This window comes from Pleurodeles waltl, chromosome 12, assembly GCF_031143425.1.
Source record: "Pleurodeles waltl isolate 20211129_DDA chromosome 12, aPleWal1.hap1.20221129, whole genome shotgun sequence".
NCBI classification, from domain to species: Eukaryota; Metazoa; Chordata; class Amphibia; order Caudata; family Salamandridae; genus Pleurodeles; species Pleurodeles waltl.
Genome location: NC_090451.1, coordinates 360095347 through 360120069, shown reverse-complemented (window position 1 = coordinate 360120069; position 24723 = coordinate 360095347). Strand labels below are relative to the sequence as shown.

General features: G+C 42.5%; 1 protein-coding gene across 3 annotated transcripts in view; it reads left to right on the top strand.

Moving 5' to 3' along the window:
• The window catches only part of PHKB (phosphorylase kinase regulatory subunit beta), a 1122330-nt gene that overhangs the window by 437618 nt on the left and 659989 nt on the right, over window positions 1-24723 (top strand). For all 3 annotated transcript variants that reach the window (XM_069216595.1, XM_069216596.1, XM_069216594.1), the window contains one exon: window positions 6950-7013. In XM_069216595.1, the coding sequence (XP_069072696.1) occupies window positions 6950-7013 (64 nt within the window). The remainder of the gene's footprint in view (window positions 1-6949; window positions 7014-24723) is intronic.

The following is a 24723-nucleotide window of genomic DNA, read 5'->3' as shown; positions in this document are numbered from 1 at the left end:
AAGTTAAGCACGTCTCTAGTGAAGACTCATAAGAAAGTAGTAACCTCTCGGTCAGGAAAAATGCGTAGTCAACTGTCTTCTCTCAGAATGACTTCTTCTCTCTCTGCAGTGTCGTTAAATCAGAGTTTCCTAAACTACCCCCCAAATCCCTATTAGTCAGTTAATCATATGTTCACACTCTGTCCAATAAAACTAAAATCTCAAATCTATGCATTCTAATATTACTCCTTTCACATGTCGTTGATTGGTTTGTCTTGCGATGTGCTAGTCATCCGGCTTGTCAGGTAACAATATTGTTGCAGCTTCTACTTTAGTCAGTTTCTTCATTGTTCTAGTCCTGGGAAAGTCAGTCGTACACACATTACACATAAACTGTTGCATTAGCAAGAACATCATCTCCTTGCATTGGGTTCACATGAAAAGCTTCCGTTATGAGCACATTTAAACAATACAATAGAAATTAACAGTTTTAACTCACTTGGTCAGCTGTTTTATTAAACACTAAGAAAAACAGCTTTTACATGAGGCATTGCAAGTAGGCCAAGACACTCGCTAAGTTAAGGCCTACGATTAATAAAGCTAATGCTTACTACATAACCCTTAATATGACATATTACTGCATTAGTCTACATATATTCAACATTTCATAATATTAAATCATTGATTAGTACATGTTGTTAACATAGGTGGCCATTCTTCGTAATCACATTTTCAAATGTGTGCATTATTTTTCTACGTTATTACATTTTCTACATAAACTTATTATTCAAAATACATAAACTCTCATTAATAATTTTTATTCAGACACCCGCGCTAGCAGGCTGCAGTAGAAGACTGAGAAAAGGAGGAGACACCATGTGCTTTTGTTTGTGCCTGAGGGGAGACTTGGCGGAGGGGAACTGTGGCCAATATGTACTAAAAGCATTTGCCCATAGAGCCAAAATAGGTAAAATCCGTTGATGCATTAGCCGCTTATACAACAAAATGTTCTTGTTTTATTCCACTTTCCTTTGTGTTGCATGAAAGCCACTGTTATGATTGAACTAATCAATGAACGAGTAGGGTGCATATACCGGTGGACCTTCAATACCCCGTCGAGCTATAGAGAAAATCATCTGGCCTGAGAAGAGGCACATTTTGCTTGCCTGCAGTGTCTAAAGCAGGGCGCGCCATGTTAGAGGATCACTCCTGCAGTGGTTCGACTCCCGCCTGCCACAAAGTATCGACGAGTGGAGACTGACAATCTCCTTTGCAATGTGGACATGAATCACTGAGGAGTGAACTGAGCCGCAGAGCTGATTTCATTGGGACTTCACACATTACTGAACCGATCAACTGAAATGGAGGCCAGTATCTTGGCAAGCTGCCAAATCCCTGCAAAACTCGGTTTTCCCTCTTCATAATTTTATTATTTATGTATTTATTTATTTTGCTGTGGCAGACCGTGGAGGAGAAAGGCAGCACATTTATTCTGCCCTGGTCATTCTTTTCCAAGCGCAAACCCCCAAAGGAAGAAAGTGTTTTTGTGTGTTTTGTAGTAGTCTATATTATATTGTGTATATTGCAAATTTTAAATAATTACTTGCATATTAACAGTGTTTTCTGTGACAGGCTGGGACCTCGTAGCATTACAAATACACAAGTCTCTATTCTCCATTGCACCAACCAAGATTTAATTCTGTGGCTGTCTCGTTACACACATACCTCTGCAGTGCATTAAGTAATAGAGGTTTCACAATGTGTACTATAGTGCATTTCACACTTACTAACTTAACTTTTTTTTAATGTATGTCTCATTTAATCTGAACTTTGTTTTAAATGTAGGTACCTGAAGGTTAAATAGCCAAAACAATTTGCAAAATATTTAGTTTCCTTAACCACACCTTTGTCCCTGATCCCCCATGCTAACTGACCCGGCCATCAGTGCATACTGCATCACAGGACCCATATTTTCTTTTTTTTAAACTTTGACTGCTGAACAGCTGGACCATTCACTTACTTGTTTACTGCCCGTTATGTCAACTTGCATGTACGGCAGCAGCAAAGAACCTCCACTTCTGTCTGTTTTGGAGAAATGTCTTTATGGTGCTGAAGCTGTGGTTCGGGATTTTAATTTCTGGTTCCATAGTTTGCGCCTATATGTTCTTTGGCTTGTGTCTCTTCCGTTTGCCTTCTGGGGCCCAGAGGACTGAGGTTCTTGTTCTCTTCTGATGGTGTGCCCTGTCCATCTACATCTCAATCTTTCTATTGATCACTAACATTGAATATTTATTTTGGATACCTCTACACACCTATGTGCACCTTTTGCCTAAAAAAGCTATTTTTACCATCTGGTTGTGGTGAAATTGGTGATAATTTTTACGAAAGCTCTTTCAATTTTGCCTAGTTATAGTGGCATATCTATTAAGCACAAACCTGCACTGCTTTTCATATGGAGAAAATTGCTTTTGAATCATAACAAAACATCCAGAGTAAGACAATGCCAGTACTACCTGAGAGACCCTTCACTAGGAGAGAGTGTGTTGTTTTTTTCTTGAAATGCCAGATGCAAAGAATAATTCCTTGGGTAAGTGAAACACTTAACAAGCAAGCCTGTACATTGGACCTGCCTTTTCAAAGACTTATCTTATGCAATATTCGTTAGACGGATTAACACTAAAACATAAATCTACATATAGCGCTTCACCCAGTTGGTAATTACTTTCTTTTGCTCTGGATGAAAGTCTGATAATTAAAAAAAAAAGTCCCAGTCCCAAGCAAGCACTAGCAAAGCAAAAAGAATTGACATAGGTATAGCAAACATACTGTACAAACATTAGATCTATTGCACCAAAGTTCTGTTAGAACCGTCTGAAAACCAAATGCTTTAATAGAAAAAGTTTGCTCTATTTTCTATGGCATCCATTTTTTAGATGCTTATGTCTGCTTTGTCCCAGTGCTGCAGACCTTCTCACTATCTAATTTTAGATGTTAAGTAGTCCCTCATGCATTCCTATGAATGTGGAAAAACACACCCAGGTATCCAGTAGAAAAACTGATGGACTAAAATAATCCATTCGGTTGATCCAAGGTGTGATTCACAGTTGCTCAAGCCTGTGTCTGAAGGTTTCCAAGCCAGAGAAGCCAATTGATGAAGTAGTCTGACCCAAAGCCCTTTTAAGTAAGTATAGAAAACAATATATCCACTCTGATTGGTACAAGCACCATACACTTTAAACGTAAAAATTAGTACAGGTGCTAAGCAAATTAAGGACTGCTTTCACTTATTATTCACCTGTTGTACAGATTCATTGATATTTGGTGATTCACGAAACCCTAAACAAATTTGACATTTCTACATAGCGTGACTATTAATTCTCCTTACAGTTTTAACAACAACCTTACATAGAACATATGCTGTAACAAAGTCTTGATGTTAGGAAAGGGGATAGGATAGTGAAGGAAGGTTAACTCGAGAGCAGAACAAAGGAGAGGTCTGAGGTGTGTAAGGAATGTTAAACAGTGTGTGTACAAGGGGGGGAGCTTTCAAGTTCAGTGAAGGAATAACACCGTTTTAGAAAGTATATAGATTGGATATCTTGTAAGTCGATCACTTTTAGGACCCTTCTGTACCAGAGTAAGTTTGGTTGCTGGTTTAGGTGGGTTAGTAGCAACCTCTATAAGCTTGTTGCCACTCCAGTGAAGGATTTGTTTTGTGTTTGCTTCGTTTTGGGCGTAGGTGACTTGCGTAGTAGGTTGCTTTTGCTTCCACAATCAGTAGGTCCACCTGAATATATCAGAAGGTTGGTCAAGTAGTTGGCTCTTCTCTGATTAATGGCTTTTTTATATAGTCTTCCTATCTTGAACTGTGTTCATTCTCTCTATAGAAGCTTGTGGATATTGCATGAAATTGTTGAGATATTTTTTATTGTAACAAAACTGTTAGTGTTCCATATTCAGTTGTGTCAGTTGCTGCTGACATCATTGCATACTTATAACATAGGCGTTTCTGTTCTGAAGCCTTCTCTAAATGCAAATTGATGATCACCGAACAATGCATTGGTGGCTAGGCATTTATAGAGTTAACTAAGATTGAAAAGCAAAAATAAAATAAAAGTGCTTGTGTCATTTTGTTGGTGCACATGCCTACAAAAGAACACGCCTGGATGTATGTGTTTTTTTTTCTTTTTTAAAAGCCGTGCGGCTGAGCATGGGGATGCTTCACAACATAGCAAGCACCATTGCCAAAGCTGATAGGTCCCAAAGGGCTAATCTATTGGCTAGATGCTTGATTTTTTGCTTTTATTTTTCTAATGCGAGGGAGAGAGATTTCTTGTTTACTGGTTCCGTATTCTCATGGATGAATTTGGACGATTATGTGGCTGAGTTGTTGGATTCCGATATATGTTCCTGAATGTGACTTTAGCAGTTCTAATTTCCAGTTTTCATTTTACTCTTGTTTTCTTTAGTTCCGGCTGACAAGGCAACAGTTTGACTGCCATGTATTCTTTCAATATTTCCAAGAGGAATACGCAAGGGAATGTAAGAATATGTACACAGGCGTACGTCTAGTGCACCTTGCCTGCTTCACTGAATTTTCCACTTGGCAAAAATCCCACAGCCATCTCCGTGGTGGCACCGTGCAATAGCACATTTGTTCTTTTTTTGACAATATTTCTTTCTCTCTGGAGAAACTCTCCCCTTTATACCACAATAAAATATTTCATTACTCCCACTCCGCATTGTACAGTGGCAGTATCGACTGTAGCCATTGTTTTTTTAACTTGTGTGCAGTTAGTGCTTAAGATACTTTATCATTTGGGGGAAAAGCACTTATTTTTGCCTTAGTCAGGAGTTTCTTTATGTGTGTTGTTTTCCAAGGTGAGCAACTAGCTGTAAAGTATTTGTACATGCTCTCAGATTTAGGAGATTGTGGGTGTTGTTTCCTAGCTGCCCTTGAGACAAATGCTGCTGTCCCTAAAATTACAATTGCAAGCAAACCTCTGCTCGGGTTGTTGTCCACGTTCGTAAGGTCAGTCTGTTGGTGCAAATACACAATTCCTGCCTCCGTGAGTCACTTGAATGCCCCCTGATTAGTCCGTTTTTCTGCATGTACTTTCTACTGTCCAAAAACTGTGTGAACGTGCCCTGCTGTACTCAAAACCTGTAACTGTAAAAAAAAAAAAAAAAAAAAAACTACAGCTCTAGCTTTATGCCTTCAACTTCAGAACAAAAAAGAAAGGTATTGGGATTGCAAGCACAATGTCTGATTTCAGTTTTGGTTTTGAGAAGATAAGGCGTATTAGCTCCTAGCCTGCAGGGCACAAGATATCATGTCTGGAATTTAAACTGTATAGGAAGTTTACTCGACTGAATGCATATAACCAATGGTGGGGGGAGGGACATGACATACTACTGGTAATCTTCCGTCTGCAAATGGTGCTTTATCTAAAGTTTTCTGATCATCTAAAAATCCAGCGTGCCCTAAATGAAAACTGTGACTTTTACATACCTCTATTTTGTGCATGATTATACTTTTTAATTTTATTTCTTTGATCTTCATATGACGTTATAAATGAGAAACTCTAGTCTGTAAAAAAAAAAAAAAAAGCATAATAAATAAATTTAAAAAAAAAAAAATCTGCACTGGCCCTCCCCTCTACAGCAACCTGCAAATAAACTATTGTGCTCTGCCTGTGAAACTTAAAGCTGTGCCTAAGCATGTTTATGAGTTTTTTTGCAAAATTGTAAAAAAAAAAAAAGAAAAAGAAAAACATGGCAGTACAACCTGTGGTTCACAAAATGTGTAACTTACCTCTGCCTTTGAAGGAAAAGCTAAGAATGGAACTTTATCATTTGTGTGACAAAGGTATTGAATAACTGACCTTGCCATTCTCGAAATAAAATACCTCAAGGGAGGCTTCAGAAGATGTATTGACCTTGGAGATCTTAATGCCAATGGTAGACCGCCTTCCTTTACCTAAAATTGAACACATGTTGAGTGTGGCTGTTCACTTCCACAAAGATCTTTTTGTTTGCCTGAGGTGAGATTGCAGTCCTTGAATCGGTGGCGTTAATGTACTCCAATGCATGCTCCTTGTTTTGGCGTTGGCATCTGTGCTCTTCCAAAGGACAATACATTCGCTGTTGAAGGGGAGCAGGAATGGTTCCTTCAGGGTAGGGAGCTGCTTTATGATAGGAGACGGGATTAGCGTGACGTAGTCTTAAAATAAATCTGGAGGATTTTGAGTTAAGTAACCTAACTCCTAGGTTGAGGAAATGTAAAATTGTTGTTGATATGGTAGATTTTCTTGGACATCTCATCAGTGTTAATGGAATCCGACCTAAATAGTGTTTGGATTAGGCAATCACTTTAGCCAAACACTAAGTAAAAGGCCCAGCTTTTCTATTCCTTTGCGATGACAAAACAATGCCAAATATATGGTAGTGGGTTTTAAAGGTAAATCTCAGGTTTTAAGGATGTCGATGAAGAATGTTTCGACTTATAATTATGAAAACGACTCGGGCTCAAATCTTTTTATTGAGTTTCTTTCGTGGAATTCAGCAAAAGGCAAATTCCGTAATAATCTGCAGTTTATAAGAACAACAGGAGTGTCCCGCTGCCCTCGATAAGAACTAAAAGCACCCCTGTGCCTATGTTTTTTTTTTTTATTAAATGCTCATTTTATATCTAATAAATATCTAGTGCAAAACATCACTTAATATTAAACAAAAAATCTGCCTTTCACACATCCGTACGAGTTTTTTTGTAATGCCTCTGATTGCTAACTGTGCGATTGACTCTATGAGACTGATTAATTACCCATATGACTCTGAGACAAACTTTTTTTCTTTTCTTAGTGCATGTGTGTGAAACGCCTATTTAAGATAAAAGCTTGAGCTATTGATTTCCTCCTCAGAAACAGTGGGGTAACCGGCATCTCTCTGTTTTCTTTCCTCTTTTGTATAGCTCTGTCGGATTAGCCAAAGCTGCACTTGAAGCGATTAATGGATTTAACTTGTTTGGCAATCAGGTAATATTTAACTTTGAAGTGTTTTCTAGTTTTTTTTTTTTCTTCTTCTTATGTCTTTGGTGATGTGCGTTGAAAATATTATCACTTTACATCACGGCAGTGCTGGCCGGTAAGTCGAGCGCCGCCTAGGAGCAAGTATGTTTTTGTCACAAATATACTAGATTTCTCTTTTGTTTCGCGCATTTCAAGAAGGAAGGGCGTCGACTCATGAAGGAAAGATCTAGTTTTTGCAAAGCTTCTCTCTACTTACGGTTTTCAAAAGTCGCATACCTGTACAGGGAAATCACGAAAAGCACATTTTGCATGAGTCCACCCAGCCATACACCAGTGGAAATTCCCTTGCTTTAAACATTTGTAGACGTTTAGGGCTTTTTTAACCTTAATTTGCTTACTCAAAATCTTTTCAGCACTTGGCTGCTGCATTTACTGGCACAGGCTGGGATTTGTGCAGAGTTATGTATTAGATGCCAATAAATGGGTAATACGTGTTCAGACCTCTTTTTACCGGCTGCTATTCTGCATGGATTTCCCAAGTCTATGGGTTTTATTTCAGACATTTACCACCTACTCGGATTGACAAGTCATTCTCAAGGGCTATCTGCTACTCTTCCTGACCATCCCTGTGGACCACTCCTTTCACCACAAGGTGCTATCCTGCACATGCCTTGATTTTAGAGGGTGAAGTCCTTGCCCTGCTGAACAAGGGACTAGGTGCCCCTAGGACAGTGGGGAACATGATTCTGCTCCCTTTATTTCTTGGTTCCAAGGAGGAATGGAGGTCTGAGACCCATCTTCGACCTCTGCTTCAGCCAGCAGGAGAAAGAAGTTCAGAATGTTGTTTTCGAGGCAGGTACTGCTGAACTTCAATGAAGGGGACTGGTTGCTGTTCTTGGTCTTCTAGGAAATCTCCTTTCATCATCCAACCTTCCCTATGCATTGAGTTCAAGATGCTATAATTTGGTCTGACAACTGCGGCACATGTTTTCATAAAAATGAGTGCTGTTTTGGTGGCTTTAATGTGGAAGTCAGAAGTCTGTGTATTTCTGTACTTAGATGACTGGCTTTTGAAAGTAGGGTCTCCAGAGTTAGTCAAGAAACATCTTTAGTGTACCACGAGCCTGCCTCCTCATTCTCTTTTTTCTTTAAAGTCAGCACCTATAAATCTCATCTTAATTCCAAGAAGAGGCTGTTCTCTGTAGTGTATGGAACACAACCTGTGTGAATGCTTTTCCTCCTCAGAGAATTGTGGATATTCGAGAGATGATTCAAACATTGTTCCTGGTGTTGTACATCCTACACCTGATGTACCTATTTATCTTCTGTTGGTTTCAGATTGTGGATGACAGCCCTTCAGTGATGCCTAAGAAAGCAGTGGCTCCAACTCCAAGTAAACCTCTCAGCTTGAATGCAGATCTTCGGGTGTGTTCAGCCAGATCTGCACTGGTGAATGTGCCCCTCCAGCCAACTGGTGGGTTCCTTTAGCCACCCGCTGGTGCAAGCTGCCATGGTTATGGATGCATCTTCACCGTGCTGAGATGCCCAAATGCACAACACAACAGTGCAGGCCGTTAGTCCACCTCGTAGCAGCATTTGCACATAGACATGCTGGAGCTGCTGCTGACCTATACTGACACGCAGAACGTCCTCCCTTCAGTCTTAGGAAGCACTATTCTGATTTTGTCTGACAACACCATGGCCTTCCCCTGTGACAACGGGTGTTGTAGTGAGGTGTCATGGGATCAGTGTTGGGAGGCGCTTTGCCAGTGGCAGTGGTCTCAGCAATAGGCCATTTTCCTGGTGGTATTTCACTTTGCAGACTCCACTAAATTGAGAACAGATGCTTAGAGTCACCACTTCTCAGAAGAATGTAAGTGGGAGCTATATGCGGAGTTGACGAAAATGATCTTCTTCAGATTGAGGTGTTCTTTCTTCGGTCTCTTTGCCATTGCCTAGAAAAGGAAGTGTCCTCTGTTTTATGCCATACATTACCCTCTGTATAGTTCCCTGGGTACACCTTCAGGTTCAGTTCGTCACAGGACCATCTACACATTTCCATTGATTCACCTTCTTTCAGCTATCCTATGAGTGGTAGAGGAAGATCAAGCACAGCTGATTCTTTTTGCCCCCAGACTGTGTGAGAAGGATCTGCTACCCCAATCTGTAGGGACTTGTTATTTGTCCTCCTCTTATGGGCAAGCTATACCTGCTTTTGCAAAATTATGTTTAACGTCATAACCCCAATCACCAGATTCTGTGGTTGCATGTATGGTGATTCACTGGTGCCCGCCAGAATCATTTTGCCTGTCATATGGAGTCTCAGATGCCATACTGGCAGACATGCGACCTAATACACCACCAATGTATACGGGGCTCTGTCTCTGATTTGTTCATTGTGCTGTTAGGAAGACTTAAACCCTTTTCAGTCTTACCTTTCTGATGTTTTCATTTCGTATTCTGTCTTGCCCAGTAGGGCACAGAGGTAGCTGCTCTAATAGGCTACTTGGTTGCTCTATCGCTGCCTTCATATGTCTTCCCAATCAGCTTTTCTAGTCGCCACTTGTGGTCCATTTTCTGAAAAGTTTGCTTTTTTTGTAATTTGTAAATAAAAATGTACTGGTGCCCAAAGGTCCCCTCTAAAACACACGAATGCTGCAATTAAATGTTCGAGCATAGAATGCTGAGGTAGCATAATCCTAAAAGATATCTATAGCAGCTTTAATCCATTTACAGCCACTTCCTGCCCCTTCAGCTCACTCTTGCAGCTTTCTCTCTTTGTGAAGCTTTTTCGTTTTTCTCTTCCTCTGCCTTTCCCATATGAGTCTTTTGCTCGCAGTAAATGCTTGAGGCAGAAAAATAATTGCCGGCCCTCAAAAATAATTGCCGGTGCCCCGCACCAGAAACCACTGGCTGAAATTAAGCACTGGCTGCAGCATGTACTTGATTTACCTGCACCACTCAGTCGTCCTGCCTGTCGGAGGGTATTGCCTTCGGATTGATTACGTTTCGAAGCGGCTGGACGATGTATCACATCACAAGAAAAAGTTAATGTTAGATGCATTATCTTGCTGTTGATTCCTCATCTTACTCCCTCTTCCTGATGAGGTAACACAATGATATATAAGATCGCAGGGTATGAAAATCTCTCGCGTGCTGCACTTCGCCTTGGAGTGTGGAAACGGTACCAAGAACTGACAACAGCACGTCATTTGGCCCTCCATATACTCCTGCGTCACAGCCAAAGGGCGGAGACACGACTGAAGCAGCATGGTTTCAACTTGCAACACTGAAGAGCTATTACTGGGGAAAATGTTTCTGGATCCGGTTCGTCATCTGGAGGATACTCGTAAGATGGGGAATCTGTGAGAACATTATGGGGGTTATTACAACCTTGGAGGAGGTGTTAATCCGTCCCAAAAGTGACGGTAAAGTGACGGATATACCACCAGCCGTATTACGAGTTCCATAGGATTTAATGGACTCGTAATACGGGTGGTGGTATATCCGTCACTTTACTGTCACTTTTGGGACGGATTAACACCTCCTCCAAAGTTGTAATAACCTCCTTAGTATCCACCAGAAATATTATCAGCGATATATTACGTTTTTTCCTTATGATATGGGATACTGGATGATGACACTTCTGAAGCTGTAACAGTGGTTCGGATAACGCCCTATGAGATGCGCAGGTGAATGTTTGGAAAGTTGGGGTACCCTCCTGATGGAACTGATGTTTCACGTGGAGAAATCGGGGTGCTGTAGGCAGCGCTGAGGAATACTGCAGACTACAATAGCGGAACTCTGTTCAGGACTCAAAAAGATGTACCTGACGAGAGGGCAATTTGTGGCTTCGAGACTGATATTTGGCCACACTGAGGGTACTGCAGACGCGAAAGACCTACGTCATCACATTAACTAAGACTGCCCACTCATTCTTTCCAAATACATCGAGTGAAGCCAGTCGGACTGTGCCCAATGATAGTAATCTCCTATTGCTTTCTCTGTTCTACCGTGGCTTCTTATACTTGGATACCGGCCGTCAATAATCGTTTTATGTAGGGATTGGCTAACAATAGAATGGTCTGTGTCTCCTTGTCCCGCCTTGTTGTCCCTCACCCGTATTTAGATTTACGTCGCTGGGTGGACTTGAGACAGCCTGAGCTCTTTACGTCTCTTAAGTGGGGATTTACTTTGTAAAACAACTGTACGATCTGCCTTTCCTCTCTTGTGAGTGACTATTTTCTTTGCTACTTGCAGAGACTAGGGCATACTTTTCAGACGCTTCCTATGTGAGAGGTATAGCCATTTAAAAACGTAATGGGTAAATAAAAGCACGGTGTCTAATTTCTTAGAGCATGCCTTCAAGGTTTAGTATCTTACCAGAACATTTATATTGAAATATTGATTTTGAATAAGTTTGAGTTTCGAACTTTTCTATGTTCGATCTTATATAACAGTTAATCTATTTTACAGAAATGAGAATATTTTTAAGTTATGGTCTTTTCAACTGAATTTATTAGTGGTGGGCATTTCAAAACCCGGTTTCCATCGCTGCTGCAGTATTACTACCCAGGAATTGTCGAACCCAACAACGAGTGGAACTGTGAGCGTTGTGTAAAGATTTTAATTCTCCAAATCACTCACTTGTTTTCTTAGTTCTCTTAACCTGATTAGGATTACCGGTAATAGGTGAGGGCCCTCTTTGTTGTTAGGTGTAGTCTAAAGCCAACTTTAGCTGTTTTGCCAGCCTTATGGAATACAAAAATAATAAATACAAGTTCGATGGCATGTGTAGCTGCAGATACACATGTTGTGCATAGCCCGCCATCTGGTGTTGGGTCGGAGTGTTACAAGTTGTTTTTCTTCGAAGAAGTCTTTCGAGTCACGAGACCGAGGTACTCCTCCTCCTTTGCTTCCATTGCGCATGGGCGTCGACTCCATCTTAGATTGTTTTCTTTCCGCCATCTGGTTCGGACGTGTTCCTTTTCGCTCCGGGTTTCGGGACGGAAAGATAGTCAAAACTTCGGAAAACTACGTCGGTATTGTTGCGTTCGGGATCGGGTTAGATAGCATCGACACCGAATCGGGAAGAGCTCCAAAAGCCCTTCGGGGTAATTTCGATCCCCCGTCGGGGCCTGGTCGGCCCGACCGCGTGTAACGTCGACACTCATGGAACGGACCCTGTTCCGATTCTGTCCTAAATGCCACAATAAATACCCATATACAGACCAACACTTGGTCTGTAACTTGTGCCTGTCGCCCGAGCACAAGGAAGAAACTTGTGAGGCCTGTCGTGCGTTTCGGCCCCGAAAAACGCTCCGTGACCGGCGAGCCAGAAGATTACAGATGGCGTCCACGCCGACAGGACACCGAGAGTTCGAGGAACAAGGAGAAGAAGAGGAAGCCTTCTCCATCCATGAATCGGACTCGGAGGAATTCGACGTCAAACAAACTGTGAGTAAGACGTCGAAACAAGCACAACACAAGAAAACAGACAAGGCCCAGGGGACGCCACTGCCAACAGGCCATGGCTCGACCCATAAAGTAGGTGACGTCCATCGGCACCGAAAAAGGCCGAACTGGTGCCGAGATTGTCCGACTCGGGTCGAGACACAGGCACGCAGCAATCTCGGGACCGAGAAAGTGCTGCCGAAAAAGATCGATGCCGAGACAGCGGAACCGAAGCTGCTCGACGCAGAGACAGCGGCACCGAGGAAGATCGACACCGAGAAAGCTCGATGCCGAAAAAGAGAAAATTCGCCTCGGAGCCGAAAACAAGCAGAGACACAGTTTCGGTGCCAAAACGACCAGCAACCGAACCAACTGCCAGCTCATATACAGAGGAACAATCACTGTCCTCTCAAATGCGCAGACACAGATTTGAAGAAGAGTTACAGACCACTGATGTAGACCACACACAAAAGCGGATCTTCATACAAAGTGGGACAGGGAAGATCAGTACTCTTCCCCCAATCAGGAGAAAAAGGAGACTTGAGTTTCAACAAGAACTAACACCACAAACAAAAGTGGTAAAAAAGGTAACTCCGCCACCCTCTCCTCCACCTGTAACTCATATATCACCGGCACAGACTCCCTCACACTCACCGGCCCACACCACCATGAGCCAAGATGACCAGGACGCTTGGGACCTATACGACGCCCCGGTATCAGATAATAGTCCTGAATCGTACCCTACCAAGCCCTCACCACCCGAGGACAGCACAGCGTATGCACAGGTGGTAGCTAGGGCAGCAGAGTTCCATAACGTGTCATTACACTCAGAACCTGTCGAGGATGACTTCCTTTTCAACACCCTCTCCTCCACCCATAGCACCTACCAGAGCCTGCCTATGCTTCCAGGAATGTTGAGGCACGCAAAGCATATCTTCAACGAGCCGGTCAAAAGTAGGGCAATAACTCCAAGGGTGGAGAAAAAATATAAAGCACCGCCCACAGACCCTGCTTTCATCACCTCGCAACTGCCACCAGATTCAGTTGTAGTAGGGGCAGCTCGCAAGAGAGCAAACTCGCACACATCAGGCGAGGCGCCACCTCCGGATAAAGAAAGCCGCAAGTTCGATGCAGCTGGGAAAAGGGTCGCAGTACAAGCTGCAAACCAGTGACGAATCGCAAACTCTCAGGCGCTCCTAGCGCGATATGACAGAGCCCATTGGGACGAGATACAGCATCTCATCGAGCATCTACCCAAAGAATTTCAAAAACCGGCAAAACAAGTGGTTGAGGAGGGACAAAACATCTCCAATAACCAAATACGCTCCTCTATGGACGCAGCGGACACAGCTGCAAGAACAATAAACACCGCAGTGACCATAAGAAGGCACGCATGATTGCGCACATCTGGCTTTAAACCGGAAATTCAGCAAGCAGTGCTCAATATGCCGTTCAATGAAAAACAATTGTTCGGACCCGAAGTGGACACGGCAATTGAGAAGCTGAAAAAGGACACTGACACAGCCAAGGCCATGGGCGCACTCTATTCCCCGCAGGGCAGAGGCACTTTCGGAACCTTCCGCAAAACAACCTTCAGAGGGGGGTTTCGGGGTCAGGCCACACAAGCCAGCACCTCACATTCAACACCGTCCACCTACCAGGGACAATACCAAAGGGGAGGCTTTCGGGGCCAGTACAGGGGAGGACAATTCCCTAGAAACCGGGGAAAATTTCAAAGCTCAAAAACCCCTACAACCAAACAGTGACTCACAAGTCACTCAACCCCTCCACACAACACCAGTGGGGGGAAGACTAAGTCAATTTTACCAATCTTGGGAGGAGATAACAACAGACACTTGGGTCTTAGCAATTATCCAACATGGTTATTGCATAGAATTTCTCCAACTCCCTCCAAATGTCCCACCAAAACCACAAAATATGTCAAAACATCATTTAGACCTTCTGGAACTAGAAGTCCAAGCATTACTGCAAAAAGACGCAATAGAATTGGTACCATGTACACAACTAAACACAGGAGTTTACTCACTGTACTTCCTAATACCAAAAAAGGACAAAACACTGAGACCAATCCTAGATCTCAGAACACTAAACACCTACATCAAATCAGAACACTTTCACATGGTCACGCTACAAGACGTGTTACCACTGCTAAAGCAACAAGACTACATGACAACCTTAGATCTAAAGGACGCGTATTTCCACATACCGATACATCCCTCGCACAGGAAATACCTAAGGTTCGTATTCAAGGGAATACATTACCAATTCAAAGTGTTACCGTTCGGTATAACGACCGCACCAAGAGTATTTACAAAATGCCTAGCAGTAGTTGCCGCACACATCAGAAGGCAGCAAATACACGTATTCCCGTACCTAGACGATTGGCTAATCAAGACCAACTCCCTAACAAAGTGTTCACACCACACAGATTATGTCATACAAACCCTCTACAAACCTGGTTTCTCCATCAACTATGCAAAATCACACATTCTGCCGTGCAAAACACAGCAATACTTAGGAGCGACAATCAACACAACAAAGGGACTAGCCACTCCAAGTCCACAAAGGGTTCAAAATTTTCACAAGTTTATACAAGCCATGTATCCAACACAAAAAATACAGGCAAAGATAGTATTAAAGCTCCTAGGCATGATGTCCTCATGCATAGCCATTGTCCCAAACGCAAGACTGCACATGAGGCCCTTACAACAGTGCCTAGCATCACAATGGTCACACGCACAGGGTCACCTCCTAGATCTGGTGTTAATAGACCGCCAAACATACATCTCGCTTCTATGGTGGAACAGTATAAATTTAAACAAAAGGCGGCCTTTCCAAGACCCAGTGCCACAATACGTGATAACAACAGATGCTTCCATGACAGGGTGGGGAGCACACCTCAATCAACACAGCATCCAAGGACAATGGGACGTGCATCAAACAAAACTGCATATAAATCACCTCGAATTGTTAGCAGTATTTCTAGCGTTAAAAGCATTTCTACCCATCATAACTCACAAATACATTCTTGTCAAAACAGACAACATGACAACAATGTATTATCTGAACAAACAGGGGGGAACACACTCGACACAGCTGTGCCTCCTGGCACAAAAGATATGGCAATGGGCAATTCACAACCACATTCGCCTAATAGCACAGTTTATTCCAGGGATCCAGAATCAGCTAGCAGACAATCTCTCTCGAGATCACCAGCAGGTCCACGAATGGGAGATTCACCCCCAAATCCTAAACACTTACTTCAAGATTTGGGGAACACCTCAAATAGACCTATTTGCAACAAAGGAAAATGCAAAATGCCAAAACTTCGCATCCAGGTACCCACACAGGCAGTCCCAAGGCAATGCTCTATGGTTGAACTGGTCAGGGATATTTGCGTACGCTTTTCCCCCTCTCCCTCTCCTTCCATATCTAGTAAACAAATTGAGTCAAAACAAACTCAAACTTATACTAATAGCACCAACATGGGCAAGACAACCTTGGTACACAACACTACTAGACCTGTCAGTAGTACCCCATGCCAAGTTACCCAACAGGCCAGATCTGTTAACACAACACAAACAACAGATCAGACATCCAAACCCAGCATCGCTGAATCTAGCAATCTGGCTCCTGAGATCCTAAAGTTCGGACATTTAGACCTCACCCAAGAATGTATGGAAGTCATAAAACAAGCTTGAAGACCATCCACTAGACACTGCTATGCAAGCAAATGGAAAAGGTTTGTTTGCTACTGCCATAATAATCAAGTTCAACCATTACACGCATCTCCAAAAGATGTAGTGGGTTACTTACTACACTTACAAAAATCAAATCTGGCCTTCTCTTCCATTAAAATACACCTCGCAGCAATATCTGCATACATGCAGATTACCTATTCAACTTCTCTATTTAGGATACCTGTCATTAAAGCGTTTATGGAAGGCCTGAAAAGAATTATACCACCAAGGACACCACCTGTTCCTTCATGGAATCTCAACATCGTTTAAACAAGACTCATGGGTCCACCTTTTGAACCCATGCATTCTTGCAAAATACAATTCTTAACCTGGAAGGTTGCATTTCTCATTGCCATCACATCTCTAAGAAGAGTAAGTGAAATTCAGGCGTTTACAATACAAGAACCTTTTATCCAAATACACAAAAATAAGGTAGTCCTAAGAACCAACCCTAAATTTCTACCAAAGGTTATTTCACCGTTCCACTTAAATCAAACGGTAGAACTACCAGTGTTCTTCCCACAGCCTTATTCTGTAGCTGAAAGGGCACTACATACATTAGACATCAGAAGAGCACTAATGTACTACATTGACAGAACAAAAGAAATCAGAAAAACAAAACAACTGTTTATTGCATTTCAAAAACCTCATACAGGAAACCCAATATCAAAACAGGGTATAGCCAGATGGATAGTTAAGTGCATCCAAATATGCTACCTTAAAGCAAAGAGAGAGCTGCCCATTACACCAAGGGCACACTCAACCAGAAAGAAAGGCGCTACCATGGCCTTCTTAGGGAATATTCCAATGCACGAGATAAGTAAGGCAGCCACATGGTCTACGCCTCACACATTTACTAAGCACTACTGTGTGGACGTGCTATCCGCACAACAAGCCACAGTAGGTCAAGCCGTACTAAGGACTTTATTTCAGACTACTTCCACTCCTACAGGCTGAGCCACCGCTTTTGGGGAGATAACTGCTTACTAGTCTATGCACAACATGTGTATCTGCAGCTACACATGCCATCGAACGGAAAATGTCACTTACCCAGTGTACATCTGTTCGTGGCATTAGTCGCTGCAGATTCACATGTGCCCACCCGCCTCCCCGGGAGCCTGTAGAAGTTTGGAAGTTATCTTCAACATTTGTACATTTGTAAATATATTACTTAAACCTTAATTGGTACATACTTATTCATTCCATTGCATGGGCACTATTACTAACACAACTCTTACCTCACCCTCTGCGGGGAAAACAATCTAAGATGGAGTCAACGCCCATGCGCAATGGAAGCAAAGGAGGAGGAGTCCCTCGGTCTCGTGACTCGAAAGACTTCTTCGAAGAAAAACAACTTGTAACACTCCGACCCAACACCAGATGGCGGGCTATGCACAACATGTGAATCTGCAGCGACTAATGCCACGAACAGATGTACACTGGGTAAGTGACATTTTCCTTCTACATATGTACATGTATAGGGGGGCTTCCAGTTAGCCTCTTCATCCACTGGTTTGGTCAAATGTCATTTACATTTTTTTCTTTCATCCACAATAGTGTCGGCTAATGGGTCAACCCACTCTAGCCATTGGCGACATTGCACTTTGAGTGACAGCATTGTGCCTTGTAGCATGGGCACATCCACCTAAAAATAGCAAGTTTCAGAGTTCGGGTTGGTGGGATAAGTGCTGTGTTTATTTTTTTTCCTTTTTTTTTCTTTGAAAGTGTATGTCTGCTGCAATTAGACCTTATGTCATGTTAAAGGGAACTTTGATGTGAAATCTGTCACCCGTCAGGGTATCATGGCGCTGAGGGATCTCATCAAATCAGTAAGGAATAAGGATTAGCCAAGATATGATACTGTAAAGTTCCTGGTTATGAGAGCCCTACAAAATGCAAGATGAACGTAGTGCTTCAAATGACTTTTACCTTATACAGTCCCATTCTTGTGGAAGGTGTGGTGTGTAAAACAGATGCTCTCCTCAAGATCATCCTTTTTGGAAGAGGAAACCAGTGCAGTTTATCCAGATGGACAGAAAAATGTGAGAGACAGTCGAGGTTAAGAATGAGAGGGGCTTCTGCATTTTGGATTCTTTCAGGTCTAGATATCTGTTGGGTTGGGAGGCTGAGGTAGAGTGAATTACAGTAGTCAAGTTGAGATAAGGCCTGAAGAACTGTCTGATGTGCAGGAAAATGTAGATCTGGAATATTTTTCTGCAAAAAGGTGGAGTTAACTTGATCTGTTTGCAAAGAAAAGGAATGTGGTTGATTGAAAGGGGAACCCTAGATTATGGACTAGGGTGGCAGGGGTCAGGGGAGTGCCTAAGTTAATTGCCCACTAACTATTCAACTAGTTGGTTGAATCTTTGCCAGATACTGCGTCTTGGATGGTTTTGATTATAGGCATTGTGGAAACATTTCTTGACCACTCTAAGGATGCTTGTCTAGGCTAATGATAAGTTGTGTGTTATCCAGACAAGTGGTTCAGGAAAAGCCATAGAAAATAATCAGCTGGAAAGAGGGTAGTTAGACATTAAAAAGAGTTAGACTCCAGGAAATCCATGCGGGGCAGATTGCCCACCAGCCTTCGAAGATGAACAAAATGGTTTAAAAGTGGATTGCGAAAGCGTGGTCGAAAAGAAGAGAAGCAATCAAAATCAGGTTCCAGGAGTTTTTATGTTGAGAATAGCAGCGCACAAGCACTGCTTTTCTGACATGTTGGTATCTATGTGGGCTTTTAACCACACCCACCTCACACCCATCACTTTCACTTGTTTGTGGGACTTGCCTTTTAAAAGTCTTTTGATTACATTGGTAAATGCTTTACATTTGTCCCTCCTTGGGGCGGTTTTGATACCGCCTTGGGGACTGACCCTGTTTCATTGATGATTGCACGTTTGTCGATATGTTTGACTGCGAGCAAACTTCTTTTTCCTTTTTTGTTTCTCCTTCGCGCTCACGGCAGCCGTGGCGCTTTGAACTGACTTACTTATTTCAACTGTTTTACTTTTCAGTTTTTAAGGTAGTCTCAAGTATATAAGTACTATCCTCAACAGTTGTGCTACTGGTGGGCTTTATTATGTTCAAAGAAAGTGGAGTGACCCCTTCCCCTGCTTCATTCCAGAAGCAGAGCAGGATCTCTGCGCCCAACGTATCAACATTTTTGAGTGTTTGTTAAAAGAGGCGGCAAATGGACTTGTAGATTTGTCTCAAATATCGGTTCTGACTCTGCATGGGGAGCTGTCGGCCAATCAAGTGTAACTTTCCCAACTGTCTTTCCCTTGTTCTAATCACAGCAAACTTTGTAAGCAAAAAGTCTGTGATTGTCAAGGGTGTAGGGTCATTAGAGTATCGATTCCTAATGCACTTTTCACCCATTAATCTTTTGCCTCGCCATCTTTGTTTCCCTCACAACAAAGCCCCTCAAGAAACTTGGGTGCCTCACGTTTTAAGAGAGACCGTGCATGTGTCACTGAGTGGGCAGCCCTTTTTAACCAAGTTTATTATATGGAACATTCATGCATAGGAGAACATTTTAATTGATTTAAATTCTAGATGAAAGACCAAAACCATTTCATATTCTTTTGGAAACTTGGTTACGGGAGAGCCCACATTGTAACAGTTTTAACAGTTGTGCAAAATCTGTTTATGCTAATTTACATAGGGGGAGATCATTTTAGTTTCAGACCTACATGGAAAGGGCGTGTTAATTGTTAACACCAGGTGTGATCAGTGGCATATCAAAGGACCCCACAGTAGGGGGGAGGGGGAAGAGCCCCAGAGGCCCCCTCAGCACCTTACACTGTGCACGGGCAGCAGGCCCCTGACTGTGTCCAGGGAGGAGGGGCCACCCCCTCCAGGGACTTTGCTGGGGGGCCCCCTCAAGTTTTGTTACGCCAGTGGGTGTGATTAGTTGCTGCCTTGCTACCTTGATCTTTTATCTCCTTCAAACTTTCTTAGTTCCTTGATCTGTATTAACTTTTATATTCTCCCAAGCTTGATAATTTCCTCTACAACTTGCATGTGCGTTTTCAATCTTCTTGTTTTATTTTTGCAGGTGATTTTATAATTGCATGATGATTTATTGAATAGGTACTAAATCCAATGTGTGGCTGCTGGAGAATTCAGAACAACTGGAAGGTGATGTCTCTTGTAGTTCAATACAGCACGATAAATCTCAATGGGCGATTTCTATCCCATAGGCCTACAATGGTCACTTTTATGAACTCTGAGAGTGTGAATCCAGTCGATTATGCATTCGTACAGACTGAACAATTTAATTTGACAGCTGATTTTAAGGTGTCTGAACTCATTCCCAGCGATCATTGTGCTACGGAAATGTTTCTTAGAGGTCAATCGCACAATAATGATGTCACTCCCTTCGAGCTAAGTTTGAGTTACACTTACTAAGATAGTTACAGTCGCATATGGGAATCTGTAAGATCTCGATAGTTCGCTTACAAATGCAGATACTTAGAATAATTTAGAATGGTATCGTATTTTTATTTCTAAAAAAAAGTGTTTCTGTTGAAGACCCGTTTCAAATCAGGTTCCAGTAAAAACTGGAAAACGGAAAGGCATCCATGAGGCTGGGTTGACTCTGAATACTGCCTTGTGAGGAAAGAACTCAATAAAATGCATAGCCTCTTAATAAAATGTGATAGTGACAAATTAACTCATGCGTTAACTGCGCTTAAGAGAAGTACTAGTTTCTGTTGAGACACTAATAATGGCAAAGAAGCGTCAATATTATAACAGTGGGAGCCAATGAATTTTGCGATGACGCAGGGCAACTCTAAGTCCTTTTTGGTGACTGGTTAATTCAGAATTAACAGTCTTCCCATGCACCTTTGAGGGCCAGGTTAGAGAGTCACAATGGCAAGCCATATTCCTGAATTATATAAATGTTCACATGAGTTAGCAGACCCTGTGATAGGAGTTAAATTAACAGCTCTTTCTAGTTGATAACAACTTGGGAAAGAGTGGTTGTTGTAGGTACAACTAACAAAATGAAGCTCTCCCTTGCAGGCGGGCCTAATAGTCTACAGGCTGTAATTGTTAAGACCAATGCCCTGTGCTAGGCAAATCTTCTTAGTCCATTTTTAGGTTGAACGCTCAAGCCCTCTGGCATGTTGTAATCTGTTTGTGGTCTTTTAACCACGCTCACTGCACGCCCATCACTATCACTCGTTCATGGGATTGCCTTATAAAAACCCTTTGTTATCATTGGTAAATGCTTTACATTTGTCCCTGCTTGGGGCAGTTGTGTTACCGCCTTGGCCATTAATCCTTTTACATGGTTAATACGTTTGACGTTGAGCAAACTTTTCCCTTTTGTATCTCTCCTTCACACTCATGCTTATGGCAGCCGTAGCTCTTTAAATCGGCTTGCTTATGTCAACTGTTTTACTTTTAATTTTCAATTTATGTGGCAATAAAAGTCCGGTTAGGAAACGCGAGACCCATTGCATTGCAAATGCTTTTTATTAGGATTTTGTCACAAGGAGACAAGGGATGGATAATCACCAAAACTGAACACCTCTCACAGATGTCCTCCTCCCTACCCTACAGTCCACTTGTCCATCTTATTAGAAAAATCCCAGCAAGTCGATTCATGACATCTCAGTGAGTTAACTCAACATACCTCCTGGTGAGCATCCAAACCTATAAACTGATAGTGGTGTCCGGCAGGCCTAGTAATCAGAGCCTCTTTGGGCATGTCAGACCTCAGAAACCTCAATTAAGATGCAATAACACTGGAGAAGCAATCTAGTGTAGAGTTGTTTTCCTTCTCCCTATGTCAGAGAGACCAAAAAGGAGAGTAGGGTGGGACACTGCATCGAAAACTGTGGAAATGTCTAATAGGATGAGAGCATAAAAGCCCTTCTTCATCCAACAGTCATGAAGTGCAGTTTTGGTAATGTGTAAAGACTGAAGTCGAGACTGAGTCATGAAGAGTACTATGCTCTAAGTGCAAGTGTTGATTAACTTTTTTTTTCTAAGAGTTTGGTAGTAAATGGTTAGAGTGAGATTGGTCTCAAATTCATCAAGATTGTAAGGTCAGCAGAGGATTTTTTTTGAAAATGGTATATCAATGGCATGCTTCCAGCCAATAGGAACAGAGGCCCTGATTTGGAACTTGGCATATGGGTTACTATGGCAAAATGGTGACAGATAGCCCGTCTTCTGAAACCTAAATCCTATTGGATGTAATGGGATTTAGATTTCATCGGATGGGATATTTGTCACTGTGTAATCTGCCCGCCGAGTTCTAAATCAAGCCCAGAGTCTTTATGTATAGAAATGTGGCATGTCAGTAGGGGGTGTGTGGCTTGGGGATGTTGAGTGCCAGCTGGGCATGGATCGAGTGGAAAACGTGACTTGATGGTGTTGAGAGTGATATTTTGAGTCATTAGAAATGGCAGCATTTTTACTTTTTTTATTTTTTTTTACTTGTAATCCTTTATTCGTACTGCATATGCTTGTAAAGGTAAATAAATTGCAGACTTGCAAAGTCAACACCTCTTGACTCTGCTAATGCTTGTTTATAACAAACATGTCAACTCGCACTGTGCAGTCTGCCATCGTGTGACACATGATATTGGCTCCCTTCATAGGGTTACCCAGTGAGGAGCCAACATTACACTGTGGCAGGGCAAACGAGCTGGAAATCACTGTAAACAGTGGATTTCCAGCTCATTTTTGTAGGCTATGAACTGCCAACGTCCATAAAGCGGAGTGAAAACACAGGAGATCAGCACCAGACTCAGCATTTTTTTTCTTGTTTTGAAGGAGGGTTTTTGGGGATGGGCATTGACAAAAGTGCCTCTTAGATGCATCTTGGAACAAGGACATGCTGACTCCAAGGCTCTGCCCCGCCTCACACTGTGAAAGTTTTGTTTTAGTTGGCAGGGCTGCCATAATTTTATTGCTAATATTAGTTTGGTAGTCGTGATACACCATGAATTTCAGTATTTCTGTGAAGTCTCCATTGGATGTGGTCGCTTTGTGCATGATTTAGTTAATCCCACACGTTTAAATGAGCCCTTTCATTTTGTTCTCACCTGAATTATGTTGGTGCTAAGTTAAGACTGTTTCCGGTGCTAGAACCAGGTACCTGTGTATGTTAAGAAGTTTGATTTTCCATAGAGGCTAGTCCATCAGCGAGATTTCATTTGTTACTGCTTCAGGCGTTCTGGAACTTAATGAGTTATGGCTTGCCCACAGAGGTCTAGGGAAAATATATCTGAAAACTCTGTCAGCAGAATTACGCAGCATTTCCCTTGATGGACTATTGACTGAATTTGTATTTTCCTCCTCAACATTCCTATAATGAAGCTTGTGTGGGAAGGTAGGTACAACCTTTTGACACGTGGTCAAGAGCTCCCTCAGTTGGACTGAGCTAAGCCCCTGCAGTAAAAGTAACGTTCGTCATTCGTGGCAGATCAGTTCAACAGAGAGTAAACAGGTGCAGTAATATGGAAAAAACACAATTCTCTCCATTTGAATGCATGCCATATGTAAACTGTCTATTCTGCTCACCAGCCAGAAGAGCATGTGTGATTTTGAAGAAAGCTTCCGATAACGCGGATCCAGCAGCTTCGTTCCAAGGTTGAGTTTATAAGGTGCATTCTGCTCTGTGGCATTAACTGCAGAGTTGTTTATCATGAATACCTTTATTTGACCATATGCTCGTATGTGGGAAAATGTGTTTGCGTCAATTTGCCATCTGCTAAAGAGTAGCCTGCCAAAGCTGGGCAAGAGAGGTCAGTGTACCACTGGGATGTTACCAGAGGGCTGTCGAGAGGAGCAAGTCTGGCATGCACCCAAATAAATTGGAGAAGCAATGGGGCATAAAAACAGCTTTTTGTCAATGGACAAGTTTATTAGCTGAAATGGCACGCTGGGGACATTTTCTTGCCCTTGGAAAGCCACCCGATATCCAGAGACCTCCAGACAATAACCATTGGCAAGGATAAAACACAATATTCTATAGTGGTATTTGGCAGTAGTACACGGTTAAACAAGCATTGGCAGAGCCCATAAGTCACAGCTTTTGACCTATTGCCAGTGATATTTAGGGGGGCAGGACTGTTGCATGGTTTGGAAGCACAGAAGACAAAGAGCAACACAGGGTGCCGGGCCTAGAGAGGTTTAGGGTTAAAACACATGAGGGAAACACAACAAAGGGAAGAACACAAGTGTGAGAGTAAAAGAGAGCAGGCCGATGCAGAGGGGAATGACAAGAGGAAGAGAACAGCATGGGCCACAAGGTGATGTGGAGAGAGCTATTTGGATCACTGATGGGACTACAGGGAGTAAGCACACAAGGGAAAAAGCAACGTAAAGCCGGGGGAGTGCACAAGATGGAGAGAGCAACATGGAATGTGGGCAGAGATATTTTGCTGGGTGAGAAGCACACAAGACAAAGAACAACACAGGGCACAGGGTAAGAGATTGCAGAGGAAAAGCACAAGAGGGAGCGAGCAACACAGAGCATA